Raw genomic sequence first — 16,043 nt, 5'->3', positions numbered from 1 at the left:
TCACAAAAGTGAACTGGCCTTTCAGGTGGTGGAAATTGGGCTACGCTCGGGGACAGGATTTTTTCATCTTCTACTTTTGTCCATTGCTGCAGTACAAATGTTAAAGACAACACCACATACCTAAAATATACAACACTACACAAAATGTTGGCTATGGTATCTAGTTGGGATATGCCCATTGTGCATTCCACTTCAGCAGCAAAATTTCTTGAGCTGACATTGCCCTCAAGCTTCCAAGATTTATGAACAGCTTCTTCTATAACAACCATACCTCAATAAGTCTATCTGTCTGCCTTCTCCTCCTAAACTATACTCCTAGCATAAAATGAAGCTGCGAGGGAGAGAAAGATAATAAATTATGACTGAGTTTGCACATCACATTAAGGTTTATTTGGTTCTGGCTCCGCAATTTGGTGTGAATCCAGTCATGGAAGTTTGCTGAAGCCATAAACCATGAATGTGATCCCAGACTACATTTATATGTTCTGCAGCAACTAGGAAATTGCCCTTCTGACTTTTTCCCTGTTGCACAGGAAAGTAGCTCTGCCTTTCTGAATATAAGAAAGGTGTCTGTCCTTTTTGTGATTTCAAGTACTATTCCTTCACCTCATTTGCAAGTCTAGCAACTGCAATGCACCATACACACTTGGGGCCTTTATCCATTTGTCCATAACCATGGGACAAAAATCCCCTCGAATCAGTGGTGGGTTTCAAAAAATTTTAGAACCTATTCTGAGGTATGGCCTGTTTTGTGGGAGTGGCTTGGTGGTCATGTGACTGGGTGGGAGTGGCTTGGTGGTCATGTGACTGGGTGGGCATGGCCAAGTTGGAAAATGTGGTGAAACTCACTTAACAACACTCTTGCTTAACAACCAAAATTTTGGGCTCAATTGTGATCATAAGTTCTCTCCCTCTCTCTCTTTTTCCCTCCCTCCCTCTCTTCCTTCTTTCTTGTGTCTCTCTCCACCACTTATTTTCTTTATTTTCCTTCCTTCCTTCTTTCTTATCTCTCTCTCTCTAACTTTCTTTCTTTTTCTTTCTCATTCTTTCTTTCTCTCTCTTACATTCACACACACACCATTTCCCTCATGTCTGCCACTGACAGCTCTCAAAGAGAAGGAAGGACTCCTGCCTTGGAAAGGGGTTGGACTAGATTACCTCCATGTTCCCTTGCATTCCTCTTATGTTCTCTGTCCCATTTAGTCACAAACAGCCCCATTCACTTTAAAGTTGGCTGCAAACTCCACTCATCCTGCACGCACCCTGGTCCTACTCAAGGAGCTGCTGGGCAGGGGAAAGGGGGAGTCTGTGGCTCCAGGTCTTTTGATCTTCTTTCCCGCCTCAGTTCTGTGGGCGGGAGGTGCTGCTGCTGAGGCAGCGCATTGGTGGTGGTGGTGGCAACGGGGGGAGTTGGGGTGCTGCCTGCATACCCAAAGCGAGCCCAGGAGCAGTAGCCGCTGCCGCCAGCCGCCCACACCACCATCAGTCGCTCCTCTCAGGCCGTCGGCTGGGCACACAGAGGGGGTGTGGTGACAACAAGGGCAGCCGAGTGGGGGCAGTGCTTTGGTGGGCGAAGAAGAGCTGAGGCGGGGGAGTGGGTGGGTCACTCCATGGCGGGAGCCTTTTATTATTTTTTTCTCTTCCCCTCATGAGAGTCCTGCCGACAGTGGTTTTGGCAGGAGGAGCAACAACTTGGCGTGCGCTCCTGATCCAGCTTGCCTGAGGAACAGAAGGGGAGTTCTGCTGTTTAAAAAGCCCCGCGTGGAACTCCTCTCCTGTTCCTTCTTTTGGTGTTTGAACAGCCACGTGGGGGTGCTGCCTTGTCTTTCACAGCTCCCTTGTTTCCAATTGGGGTGGGGATCCATGGAGAGGGACAGAAAAGATGGATTTCTTCCCCCCCCAATTGGAAATTAGGCCGCTGTCAAAGCAAGGGAGCGCGCCCCGCGTGGGTTGTTCAAACAGAAGAATTAACAGGAGGTTTGGCTGTTTGAAAAGCCCCTTGTGGAACTCCTCTCCTGTTCCTTCTTTTGCTGTTTGAACAGCCACGTGGGAGCTGCTGCCTTGTCTTTCACAGCCTCCTCATTTCCAATTGGGGTGGAGAAAGAAATCCATCTTGCCTCCTGGAAGGCTTCTGCTGGCAGGCGAGCAGGGGGGAGAGGCCAGGGGAGAGACCGTTCCGGTACCAGGCCCCCAAAAGCCCCGGTATGGGAAGGCACACTAAATTATTTCAACCAGTATGCATGTACTGGACAGAACCGGCTGAAACCCACCTCTGCCTGGAATGAGCACTTTCCCCCCCCCCGATACTGCCCTGATGTTACTTTCATGCTTTAATCTCCCCCTTAGCCCTTCAATGAGAGAAGCTTAACTAATCATGGATTGTCCAGATGCTAAAGTAGGGTTTATTTATTTAATAATTGATTGTCCAGATGCTAAAGTAGGGTTTATTTATTGCAAGGCTGTCAAACGTGCAGCCCACGGGTCAGATGCATCACACGCTGACCATGCCCACACCCAGTTTAGTAAAGGGGGAGGGAAGTCACGATACGTCATGTCACAACTCCGTGATGATGCAAGTTTGACATCCCTGTCCTATTGCCATACTGTTTAAGAACAGTTTTAAAACGGTTACACTCTGTGACCTTTATCATCTTCCATTATGTTTGAGGTGGTCACTTGAGCAATGGCAGATATAAATATAGGAATCTTTATTAGATATTTAATACTCTTGCAATCTTATTCCCACCTTGCTGTCCTCTATCAGCCTCTAATGTGACCCTTTCGTCTCCCTGAAAGCTGAATGGAAATAAAAATATCTCCTGGGCTGATTTCTACTTAGTCTCCTGTGCTAAAGTAATAAACACCAACAAAATAGACCCTATATTATTGTTGCCCACCTGCCTCAAAAGCAAGAAAGCATACCAATTCTGGCTTTCTTTTTAGCCTGACAGCAGTTGAAGGAAGATGAATATAATTTTCTCTTTGTTTTAAGCATCAAGAAACGAAGTTTGGTCAGAAGAATGCTTTTTTGAAGGACGTGCTTGGATTACCCCTTCCTCCTCTTTTTCCCCACTTTTAAATGTATTTTCTCATTTTTTTTTAATTCCCAAAACGGAATGAAGGAAAGAGAATGGGTATCAGCTACCTGGCCAAATATCCCGGTCAGAGAAACTCACTCTCTTTCTCTTGTCCTTGACCTCCCTATATACTTGGCAGCCCTTTCCCAAGCTCCTTTCTCCCAGGCTATGAGAAATCTTACGACCTTTTGAATTGTTGTGCTTTATTATAACTTCCACCCTTTAAAAAGAATTCCTTGATTGAGAACCTATGTTATTTCCCTCTCCCTCGCCAACTCCCATAATGCATTATTCCCACAATTTATCAAAACTCCCTGTGATTCTTGTCATTTTTAGAACAATTGCTTCCTAAACGGAACATAGTGGAGGGAAATTGAATGAGACCTTTTCTTTTAGGGAAATTACAAACATAGAACTTGTCCAAGGCTAATCTCACATGGTTGCAAAGTGAATGTAAGAAATAATGGTTTGGGAAAGACAGATAAAAATCCCTTCCCACCCCCACCATCACCTTCAGCCAAAGTAGAATTAAAGATGAAGGAGGGAGTTTGTGCTCAGTGGATTTGCAGACATGCTCAAAAAGAGAGTATAGGGTCTATTAGTCTCCTTTAATACATACTGTATATACCCATCCTGGTATTCTGTAATAGTATAAGCAACATCAATCAGTGTTTAGATAAAGAAATGTGGGACATGGTGGCTCAGTGGCTAAGATGCTGAGCTTGTCGATCAGAAAGGTCGGCAATTCAGCAGTTCGAATCCCTAGTGCCGCATAATGGAGTGAGCTCCCATTACTTGACCCCAGCCAACGTAGCAGTTCGAAAGCATGTAAAAATGCAAATAGAAAAATAGAGACCACCTGGGTGGAAATGTAACAGTGTTCCATGTGCCTTTGGTGTTTAGTCATGCCGGCCACATGACCATGGAGACATCTTTGGACAGCACTGGCTCTTCAGCTTTGAAACTGAGATGAGCACCACTCCCTAGAGTTGGGAACAACTAGCACATATGAGTGAAGGGAACCTTTACCTTAGATAAGGAAAGAGCAATTCAGAGAAATTAGAATGGGATAAGAAAAGGAAATATTACTAAAATCAGCTTATTGCAGCATCATGTATTGTACCTTTCTATATTTTCGGTCTGCTTAAACCATCTTTTTTTTCAATCACATCCATATGCTGCCTTTCGGGGTATATATTTTTTGTCTCACTTCCTCTGATTGGGGATCTTATCACCATCCAATTTTTGTTCTCTTGGCCATTAAACTTCCTTGAAATGTTTATTTTATAATTTGATCCTCATTCTTCCTACATGACCAAACCATTCGCTGGTCGCTTGCTTTGTATTCAAATTACCTTCATTCATCATCTATTTGCATCTGGTTCTCTTTTCCTATTTTACAATGCAACTTCTTAATTACTGTATTTTTCAGAGTATAAGATGCTCCTGAATATAAGATGCACATTAGTTTTTGGATAGGAAAACAAGGGGGGGAAATTCTGCCTCTGCCTACCAACATCCATTGGAATTCATCTGGTTAGCGTCCTTGCAGCAAAAAGCAAACAGCCTGGTCAGCTTCAGCACATTATCACAGCCTGGTTCAGCATATGCAGCTAATTGGTGGTTGGATCAGCCACCCAGAATACCACCAATCAGCTGTTCCAGGCTGTGAGGATCACTACAGACCATTGCCACCTCTGCACGTCATGTTTTTGGCCTCCATGTGTTGCATTTTTGGCCTCCACACACTCCATATTAGACCCTTTTCAGGCTGCCAGGATGCCACAGCACATTGTCGCATTTGCATGGAGGCCAAAAACAGTGCAAGCAGAGGATGTAAACACGACACACGGAGGCAGCGATTGGTGGTGATCAGCAACGATGTGCTGTGGCAATCCCTGCAGCCTGGAACAGGTCTAAAATGGAGCATGCAGAGGCCAAAAATGCAATGCGCTGAGATTGAAAATGGTCAAAAGGGGCAGGCCAGTGAGTGGGCAGGGCTTTGGCAATGTTGTATAGCGTATAAGATGCACTGCAATTTTCACCTACTTTTAGGGCGGGGAGTGCATCTTATACTCCAAAAACTACAGGTACCCCAACCTGTTGCATTCAACTTAATTTATGTTATTCTGGACAGGGTCAACTTTGTCACTTCCCCCTTACAAACCATCTTGGAGCATTCTGTTATACACAGCAAATTTTCTTTCAACCAACATTAAACTTAACACATGTGCTTGTCCATAAATGCACTAAATAACCAAAGAGTCATCAGTCATCCCTGTCTTACTCCTTTTTCAAGGCTGGACTGTTTGCTAAACATTCTATTTATTCTCACTCATGCATTACTCTCCTTATATATTGCTCCAATTACATTCCACAACCAACTTTTAATTCCATATTCATGGAAAAGATTCATAATTTTATTCTATTCATGATATCATTCACTTTATAACAACAAATGTGCAATGAACATTCTTTCTCACATTCATTTCTCAATGACTTGCTGAAGAATATCTTACCTGTAAATAGCCACCTGAAATCAAGTTGCACGGTATTTCTCAATTTTTTTCTGACACCCATCATCCCCTCCTGAAAACACTGCAACCTTCTATTTTTCAACATTCTCATGGCATGTTATGACATTTATCCAACCTTTTCGGAGTTAATTTTATAGCAATTTGTTTTGTTAAAATTCCATTTTTGAATACATCACTATCATTCATAGGAAGGAACGCAATGGCTCAGTGGCTAAGACTCTGAGCTTGTTGATCAGAAAGGTCAATAGTTCAGCGGTTCAAATCCCTAGTGCCGCATAACAGAGTGAGCTTCCATTACTTGTCCCACCTTCTGCCAACCTGGCAGTTCGAAAGCGTGGAAAAATGCAAGTAGAAAAATAGGGACCATCTTTGATGGGAAGGTAACAGCGTTCTGTGTATTTTTGGCATTTAGTTATGCCGGCCACATGACCATGGAGACGTCTTGGACAGCACTGGCTCTTCGCTTGAAACGGAGATGAGCACCACCCTCTAGAGTCAGGAACGGCTAGCACATATATGTGAGGGGAACCTTTACCTTACCTTATCATTCATATACAGATCTCTAACATATTGCTTTCATCATTTCCTCCTTTGGTTTCATCCTAAATAATTTCATTATCTTATTCTTATTCCCAACTTTGCTGGGGGTGATTTGTCTAGCTATGTGGCTTCACCTTCAAAATAATTTTTTTCCAATTCCATCAAAATCATTCTATGTTTTTTCTGCTCTTTTAATTATTTAATTCTTTACAACTATATTTCTCCTAACCTTATTTTAGGCAGCATTTTTATATGCATTTTTCTTATTTTTTCTTCATTTCATCACTTTATCACATGTTCCTTTTTATATTTCCTATTACAGTATTATAACACTACACAGAATTTCACAAATCCTCTAGGCACATCACCTCTGCACTTCTACAGACTATTAGTAAATCATTCATCTAGCCAAAAAATCTTTTTCCATTGCATTAGAAAACAGGCTAAAAAAATGGTGGGGCAAGAAGCTTGCAGAGTTAACTCAGGTTTGTCTATTTTCTACTGCACTAAAAAAAGTGGAGGAAGGGAATCCAATTTAGCCAAGCCAGGGTTACAAACCATTCTAATATAAGGAGGTGTGGAATAAAATGTGAAGTTTAGAAGGAACAGCATCTTCTCTTTCTGCCAATCATTATACTCAGTGTGCCTTGCACACATAAAATCAGGACACCACATCCAGTAATAAGTCAAGGTACAGGATAACTAGAATTAGAAATGGAAATTGCAAAATTCATGTTGGTTTACTTCTCTGCCTAATCAAGATTAACTGAAGAGAATTTTAACTCAGTAGAATTCTAAGCCTTGAAAGTAGAATCAGAATAAAGGTGTGGAAAGAAACAAAAATTCTAGAAATGGATAATGTGGAGAGCAAGGATACATTTCCTATGTGCAACTACAACCTGATACTGTTCAAAAACCTTACTAAATTCATTTCCACAAAAATGCATAAAGGGCTGCAATGATTAGTAATCCTTTTTCTATCATGACAAGGAAAAAATGGGGTCGTAGCTGAATTAGGACTGAGATGAAATAGGTAGCTGAAGGTGGGTGGGCGGGAAATCAGGTTTGACTACAAACTAAGATCAATGTTATAAAAGAAGAAAAAAAACAAACGATAGTCAAAAATCTTCACATGTCCATTTGAGAAGGACAACCTTACTTTATGATCATATTTCCAAACAAATCCCAACTATTTGGACTAATTGCCACATCAGCTTTCAGTCAAGATAGAAATATGATACAACTTGGAGAATTTCAGCAATAATGAATCTCCCCATGAAACAGGCAAAACAGCTTAAGTTATTAGAAGAAACTCAGAGGGCTAGCTATCCCAAATGCATCTGTGTGGCTTGATCTGAGCTGTAACTCCACAAAACTATTATTTTTTTCATTGATTTGCTGAATTGTTTAGGGGGAGCTGTTGGAACTCTACTTAATCTTACCAAAGGATTAAGATATGAATGACTATCTTCTCTAAATCATTTTTTGAAATCTCTGGATGAAAATTATTGTGTAAAAGCTGCAACCCTATAGTAGGAAAAATCCAACCCATAATGTGATTCTGCTCCAAGTTGCAAATGTGGTTTTAAATTTAAATAAAAGTAAGCCTATGCTGTGTTGAAAGATGCACTTGATCCCACTTTCTGCCTTTTCAGGGCACATTGCTTCTCTACTCTGATTAAAGCTTTCCTGCCAACCTTTTTTGGCAAAATTTTCAGTGAGGTTGCATTTCCATTCTTTGAGAGCAGCGGCTGTACTATAGAAATATCTGAAGATGTAAGCAGTTTGACACAAAGGAATCACATAAGGGTTCTGATCTTCATTGAAGGTTTTGAAATTCAAGCAAAACTAGACCAGCATACACAGGGCGAGATAATAGCCTTTATGATTTGCATGGAAACCTATTTAACAATGGCAGGGAGCTACAAGGTACTTCTGTTTGCTAGTCTAGTTAAAATCGCATCTGAAAGTGGGGAAGTATTTCTGTACTTACATTTTCAGTATATGTTTCTTGAATCCATGCCCAATATAATATTTTAAATGGTATATTATTAATAGAGTGCCATTTTTATTATTGGCTGGTCTAAAATCCAAACAAGGCTTATGCAGATAAGACTGGATATATTTCAGATTCAAACAGCAATTTGAAAGTATCACAGATTGTATTATATCCGTTTCCTTGGCTATTTCACACCCTTTTTGCCAATTCCTCTTTGGACTAATTCACAAGTTTACACCCAAATGAACTATAGGACTCTTGGCTCTCAACTGTTGACAGGACTCTGAGTTCTTAACATCTAACAGATTCGGTCATCCATGTATTTCAATAATTCTGCTTTTTCTATGGTAAAGTTTAGTTTACACTGTGGAATTATTTTGAGAAGGGTTGCTTTCCTCTTTTATACTTGAGGAAGAGTGTTTTAAGCCTCTCTTTTAACTAGGCCAGTTAACAGTCCTGGAGGGACATGGAGTAGTTTTAACTGTTGTTGTTTTTTTACCCTGTCTCAGCAAGCTATGTACAGTCTTGGGATTGTGCATGATATACATTTTTAAAATAATATTTTAAAGAGTTATTCTTGTGCTTTGTGAAGTATGGGCAGTTGTGTAATGATAGAACACACCATCTGAGAACCTGTAGACCCATACTTGCTTTATTTATTTGGTTCCAGCTTGCCCATTCATCAAATGACTCTGGGTGGAGAGAATTGAAAGCACCATGTTACACAGGGCAAAATAATAATTTTTAAAAATCCATTAGCACATCCCAAGCAGGAAACAAATTCCAAGTACACATTATTAGGCAGATCTGCATCCTGGCTTAGTATCTGAAAGAAGAACCCAGTTGTCAGGATTATAACGATCTGAGGCAGGCCCAAAGACAAAGAAGGCACAACTCCAGGGCCCCATGAGATGGCATTGTTTTATTGGCAGGACTTGGATGATGCTTGCTTTGTCAGGTCTAGTAAGGTAGGCAGAGATTGTAGTAACTGGAATTATTAGAATGGTTCGTAAGTGCTATAATACACAGAATTTCTTAGCTCCTGTACACTGATGCTCAGAGACAGCCTCAGATAAATATAATAAGAAACCGTCTTATTAAGACAGATACTCTCCTATGAAATCATAAAGTAACCCAAAGTGACTCATGATTGATTAAAACATCTTTATGATGGGCTTGAAAGATTTCCAGGAACATTTTGCAGAAGTTTCCCGATTCTATAGTGACCAATTTGGATGCATTATCTATTACTTCCCTCCCTGCCATTAGCATTCTTAGCAGGGGTTACTATCCAACTTGCTCTTTACGTGTATATGTAGCAATTAATTAATCATTCAGCTATAATTATCAAAATGAAGGTTATGCAGATTGATTCTGAAAGGGCTGAGCTTCATTGTTTATCTGAAATTTTGGACAGTTCCCAATTCAATCAAGGCTGGAAAAAATCCAGCTCTCTTCAGGCAGGTCAGCCCTAGGCTTTAAACCATAAGTATTTTCCTTCCGCAGTTACTAGTTGATGGACTGTGGGGTCTTCACTCAACCTTCAATGTGCCAACTCAATGTTTACATAATGGTTTCCTCTAGTTGGAGTGATACCGGTTCCTGGTTTTTCTAACTTAATGAACTCAAGGTAGCTTCCATGGAGACCTTCTTTCCTGTTATTCTCACAACAAAATATTATGAAGTAGACTGGGCTGAGAAATAGCTGGCCAGTTTCTCTGTAAGTTTCTATGGCTAGGAGTAAATTTGCACTCAGTCCTCCTCCAACCCCTTAACGGCTCTCTAGTTCTCCTATATGGTTTTTTCTCAGGGCACACTGATATAGGTATCTAATTGAGTAGATATGAATAGGATTCTGCTGTATATACTACATGAATTCCATATATTATTGTTGATTATAGAAGTGGCTTAGATGGGGAGATTCTTAAGAAATGCACCAAACAAGTCCTTCCCATTTGTTGACCCATCCTGCCTTGCAGCAGTTCTATTCTACAGGGTGATGTCAACTATTTTTCTGTGCAGTTCTTTGGCACTAATCATTTTTGGCTGTTTATCGCTAGAATGAGAAAAGTAGAGCAGTGCCTTAAATAGAACACACACTGATTGAGAGCAACATTTCTAATCAGCCCTTATGCTATCTTCTTTTAAAATACCTGAAAGCCAGAATAATATATTTACTGCTAGAGTCTAGATATGGTTTAAAGTAACTACAATGCACTAGAAGGCTTCTTATTGAGAGAGGTGCCTAGAGCTTGTTTTGTAACCTAAAGTATGTTTTACCTATTAAAAGGATCCCAGGTAGCAAGGTTCAAGAGCTTAGCTAATTGCCTGCCACAACAGACAGTCTTGTCTAACAAGCTGTTGGTTAAAATACTTGCAATGCTTTTAGGGATATATGATGGGAAATAGGGAAGGGAAAACTTCAAAGATCTAATGGAATACACGGAATTATGTGAAACTATAAACATGTTTTTAAGTTCTCAGATGGCTGTCTTAATTTAAACAGAACAGTGGAAGCTGACTTCGTAAAGGCCATGATAGTTACAATGACTTACAATTCTGCATCTATTTGAAAAAGAGTGTATTAGATTGCCATAGGGTGACAGACTGTAATCTACTGTCCCCCATGGAAAATTAATTCATTAATTTGGACCAGTCATTCTCTCAGCTCAACTTACCTCACAGGGTGATTGCTGGGGAGAGAAATTGAAAAACGCTGTATGCTGTCCTGAACTCCTATGGTGTAAAAGCACCCATTAACAATTTAGAAGTCTAATTTACTAACAGAATAGGTATGCGAATCAGTACATCTGAAAATGACGGTGTAAGTGCAAAATTATGGGTTGCTATCAAAAAGTGCTGCAGATTTTTTTTTTAGAAAAAGCTAAAGATTGGAATAGAAGCCTGGCTGCTTTTAATCATCTCTTTGCAGGGCCATTGACACCCCTGACAGAAGACTAAGTCAAGGCAAGATATGTTACCTAAAGATCATAAAAGGGAGAAAGAGGTCAAAGCCTCTTGACAAAACCATCCCTGAGGCGGCGGGGGGGGGGGAACCCCTACAAAAGCAGTCGATTAGAAGGACTCCGATCTGAGATGAGACTTGAACCCGGGCTTTCCTGATTGAAATAGTGCCCCCCCCCCCCACTCGGAGGGACGCATCTTTGCTCCAACTCACTGTCCTCCCTCCCCCCCATGAATGAGCGCCTCCCATTCGGCGGCGGACGGGCGTTCTGATTCTTTCTGCCACCTGTTTCCTCGCCCAACCCGAGCCGCTCACACGGCGCAGACTACAGCCCCCAGCATGCACCGCACGGCTCACTCTTCAGCTCCAGTACGGTATAGCAAAGGTTTTTTTGTGGTTTTTTTTCCCCTTCCCCCATGGATTGCGCATGCTTAACCAGACGTGGCAGCAGCCGCTCGTTCTTCCAGCGCGAGCGGGAGCCGGAGCTTGAAGCCGGAGGTAGCTTGGGTTATGGCTCAGCCGGGGCGCAGCTTCAGTGGGGCTCCGGTCTGCGGAGGGAGAATGCTGCTGCTGCTGCTGTTTTCTCTCTTGGTAAGCATCCCCCTTCTGCGGGGAAGGGCTTCTCCTTTTGGGGGGGCGATCCTGGAAGGATGGAGCGGCGAGTTTTTCTGCGGGCGCTTAGCTTGGAACCCCGGGAGAACTGCTCGTGGGACAGTCGGGGGGGGTGGGGGGTGGGATGCGGCTGTCGCCCGAGTGTCATCCAGAAGCAGCCGGCGCAAGTTAAGCGGGAGCTCCGGCAGCGCCAGAAGTTAAACTTCTTTGGCCTCGGGAGGCAGGGGCGGGGGAGGGTAACTCACCGGAGGCGCTGCGGTTGGCGCTTGCGAGGCTCTCTTGCACGGGAGAGAGTTGGCGGTGTGGTTCCCTCCGAGAAACTCGGGCGCCCTTCCTGCTGAACGGCTCCCCAGGCTTTGCCTGTTTGCTTCCCGAGGACCAGTCCCTTAACGCACTTTCTTTATTGCGGTTTTTTTTTAAAAAAATATTTATTTAATTGGGAACCGGTGGAAGTCATCACCTATTCTCTGTGAGGTGGGATGCCTGTGGCAGTTCCAGGTGTTGGCTCTCAGTTGCATCTAGGGAAGAATCTCCTGCGTGTATTTTGCTCCTCTGCAAAACAAGACCCTTGGCGATGAAAGCAGAGGTCTACTCACCTCATAGTCAGGGGCTGTGCATGCAATTGTGTAATCGCTGGAAAGTAGTGTGTGGGTGGTGGTGGTGGGGATTTCCCTCGGTTAAATGTGCCTATAGCCTAAGGGTTAATTGTTGGAAATAGTGCTTCAAACCTGCTTCCAAGCAACAACAACAAAACCCACCAATATCCGGCTGCTTACATCTTATTCTGATGTGGGATTACTCAGCAGTAAATCCCACTTGGATGAACTCCCAGATACATAGAATTGCTTTTGGCTTGATCTTAATTATGTTTATTCAGAATTCTCACTCTATTGAGTTACGGTGTGGATTTGGCTTTTCATTTTATGTAAAACACCATTCTACAAATTCTGGTTAAAAATAACTAGTACTGTTTATGTAAGAACTGCAAGTATTTCCTTCAAAGAGGTTGAGGATGGAAGATTGACAGCTGAAATTTACATGGGTGCTTAGATTTGTGATCTTGTCTGCAATGTAACACATTTCTCAATATTTGTTTTCCACTTCCCTTGATTCTCTGGACTTTTCCCTACCCCGGTCTCAAAACAGGAACACTTCGTGAGTGTGTCTTTTTTCCCATTTCCTCTGTCATTTTGTAGAATTGTTTTTTTAATGTTTACTATTAATGCTTATTGTTATTACAGTGAAGTAGAAGACTGTCCTTCAACTATATCTGTTCTAGTTTTCCCTCCATTCAATTGTTAACCTCTGGATCCATAGGATAAAATGTAGTTGACAATGTGAGCTTCAGGAGGCACTAAAATGAGAAGCAATTCTGGAGTTATGTCTATCCTCTCCCTTCTGTAAGATCGCTCTGTGCATTGTTACATTTCACATACAAGCTTTTTCACTGAAGGTTTTGGGATAATTGAGTTAGCTTTGAAGTTCTGAACATTGAGTAGAAAAGCTTTATCACTCCACATTGAGAGTTATGGAGGAAAAGTATGCATGCTTTAAATGCAGAGAACCTACCATAAACTGTTTAATCATACTAACTTTAAAATGGAGCTCTTTTTTGTAGTAGAATAAAAAGCTTTTAAAACTCTTAGTAGATTCTGTAAAAATCTGAACATGAACAATGAAAAGTGAATGCTTATATGAATTACAGAATAGAGCTAAACTTCCTTTAAACCTTGACAAATGGAATAAGTAACCTTTTAATTTTCTGACTTCTATTAAGTCAGAAGTATAGTTCCAACACAGAATGATGGACCGATAATCCACTATTCTGAATATTTCTGCCTTGCTTTCTCTCTCTCTTCAAGGGAGATTCACAATAGTGGACTGACTGGCCATTTTTGGAAAAGTAAAATTGGTTGATCTTCATTGATCCTTGTCTCAAATATGAGCTTTATCTGTTGATTTGAAAAGACAGAAATCCAAATGAAAACCTGTAAAATAGTCTTTAGAGTTGGTTAAATAGTGCTAAAGGCAACCAATACCTGCACTAATATTTCATTTCTTGGTAAAATACATTCCTCATGCAACTTCTAAGAATTATACCAAAACTCTTTATTGAAAGAAGACCCAAGTCGTGCAGATATACTACTGGAAGAGCACTGCAACTAGTTTTTTTTTTTTTTTAACAGATCATAGACACTTTTGCTAGATTCTTGGATGCAAATAGACCACAGATAGACAATTCTTCTAAGATGAGCAGGTGTAGATATAATTTCAGTTTCATTATCAACATCTTTTCTGAGAATTCCCCTGTGATGTTATTTGGATCCCATTTTTCAGCTTGTCTATTTACAGTCTGACTCCTCTTTCCTTCTGTGTTGTTTTGTTTGCATGTATGAAGCCATAGTTCGATTAATTTTAGTTGAATAAATTACAATGGTTCTCCCCTTTCTACTGTCCACAAATCTGATAATCCTACTTTTCTAGTCCCTCATCCCAATTAGTGATAAATACAGAGCAAGTGGTAGCTGTGAGTGTGACCAGGTAGCTGTTGTATGAGTTTATCTTGTGCACCAGTTGTAGTTTTTTTCTGACCAAAATGCTCTTAAGACAGTCACTCGTGCCCTAGTCACCTCATAAATGGACTATAATGTGCTTACATCTTGTTTCTCTTGAAGATCATGCTAGGTCCAAATGCAGCAGCATAAGCAGAAGTGAGTGTTTCTCATTATGCTCATGTCCATTTTGTTATTTTCACAAACAGCTTAAGGTAGCAAAATATCCAGCACACCTTTCTCCTCCCGTGGGGTAGATTAAGCTGAGAGAGAGTGACTGGCCCAAAGTCCCAGTGGCTTTCATGGCTAAGGCAGAACTATACCTCATGGTTTTCTGCTTTCCAGCTTGGTGCCTTAACCACTAGACCTGCAATGGCAAGCATATGGCACGCGTGCCAGAGGTAGCACGCAGAGCCCTCTCTGCTGCCATACACGCCGTTGCACCAAGTCAGGTCTCTGTGGCATTTCTTTCATGAGTTTCTATTTCCCTGCAAACGACAAAACAGAAGCCCACAAAAGAAAAAGATCTTTCCTCTTGGTGTGCTGATGGTGTTGGGATGCCCATCTCCTGCCAGCCTGCTGTGCATGCATGTACATGTCTGCGCACACATGTCCATGCACGCATGTTTGCGCATTTGGGCATGCACATGCATGTAGTTTGGGCATGGTGTCTAAAAGGTTTGCCATCGCTGCACTAAATCAAACTGGTTCTAGTATTTGCTTGTAGCATTTGCTGCTACACCTGCTGCATTGATTACCCATTTGCTTCTGGGTGCAATTCAAGGTGCTAGATATTAGATCTTCAAGGCACAGGGCCTATTACCAATTGTTTCTGTCCATCTACTGCATTCAGGCAGATGGGTATGCTTCAATCCCTTCAATTAGATGATGTTTTGTGGGACCGAGGGACCATGCCTTCTGTAGCAACAGCATCCCTTGGAGATATGCATGGATTCCACTCCCTAAGGGTTCCAGAAGTCCCTTAAGACATGACTCTGTTCCCAGACCTGGAACTAGGGTGTCTGTGGAGCCTCTGTCAAGCCTTTTTTCCTCAGTGTTAGGACTGCTGTTTTGGTTCAGGGAGCTGTGTTGTTTTAGTCCTATTTCTCAAACCTTTGTATTAGACATGCTATAAGCTTCCCAAAAGGTTTTTGTGGTGCTTTTTTTTTAATTGAGTGGCCTTGACAAATCTAATAAATAGTGAATAGTATAGGCAAAGGTGGGTTCCTACCGGCTGAACAAGTGGTTCAGTTATTAAGCAAATCACTATAGTTGTTAAATGAATTAATCAGTCATTAAGCGAATCTGGCTTTCTCCATTGACTTTGCTTGTCAGAAGCTGGTTGGGAAGGTTACAAAAGGTGATCACATGACCCCCAGGAATGTGCAACTGTCATAAATACATGCCAGTTGCCAAGTGCCTGAATTTTGATCATGTGACCATGGGGATGCCGTGACAGTCGTGTGAAAACTGATTATAAGTGACATTTTTCAGTGCCACTGTAACATCAAACAGCCACTAAATGAATGGCCTAGTTTCCTTTTATCACTAACTCTTCTCAACATAATTGTTTTCCCAAGTGATTTCCCCACATGACATGGTCAAAAGAAGTGAAATGTAGCTTTGTGATTTTTCCTTCCAGTGACATATCTGATGTTATGTGCTCTTGTACTTGCTTGTTGGTCATCTTTGCTGTCTAAGGAACCTGTACTCTATACCAGTGTTCATATTTATAATGAACCCTCTTCCTTGGAAGACAGA

At 41.6% G+C, this 16,043-nt stretch overlaps 1 protein-coding gene across 1 annotated transcript in view; it reads left to right on the top strand.

The window, feature by feature from the left end:
* Window positions 1-11,539: 11,539 nt before the first annotated feature.
* The window catches only part of PDIA5 (protein disulfide isomerase family A member 5), a 280,958-nt gene continuing 276,454 nt past the window's right edge, over window positions 11,540-16,043 (top strand). Inside the window, exon 1 of the mRNA XM_032217106.1 lies at window positions 11,540-11,709. Within this exon, the coding sequence (XP_032072997.1) occupies window positions 11,629-11,709 (81 nt within the window). The 5' untranslated portion in view covers window positions 11,540-11,628. The remainder of the gene's footprint in view (window positions 11,710-16,043) is intronic.

This window comes from Thamnophis elegans, chromosome 1, assembly GCF_009769535.1.
Source record: "Thamnophis elegans isolate rThaEle1 chromosome 1, rThaEle1.pri, whole genome shotgun sequence".
Taxonomy (NCBI): domain Eukaryota; kingdom Metazoa; phylum Chordata; class Lepidosauria; order Squamata; family Colubridae; genus Thamnophis; species Thamnophis elegans.
This window is presented reverse-complemented; position numbering and strand designations above follow the sequence as displayed.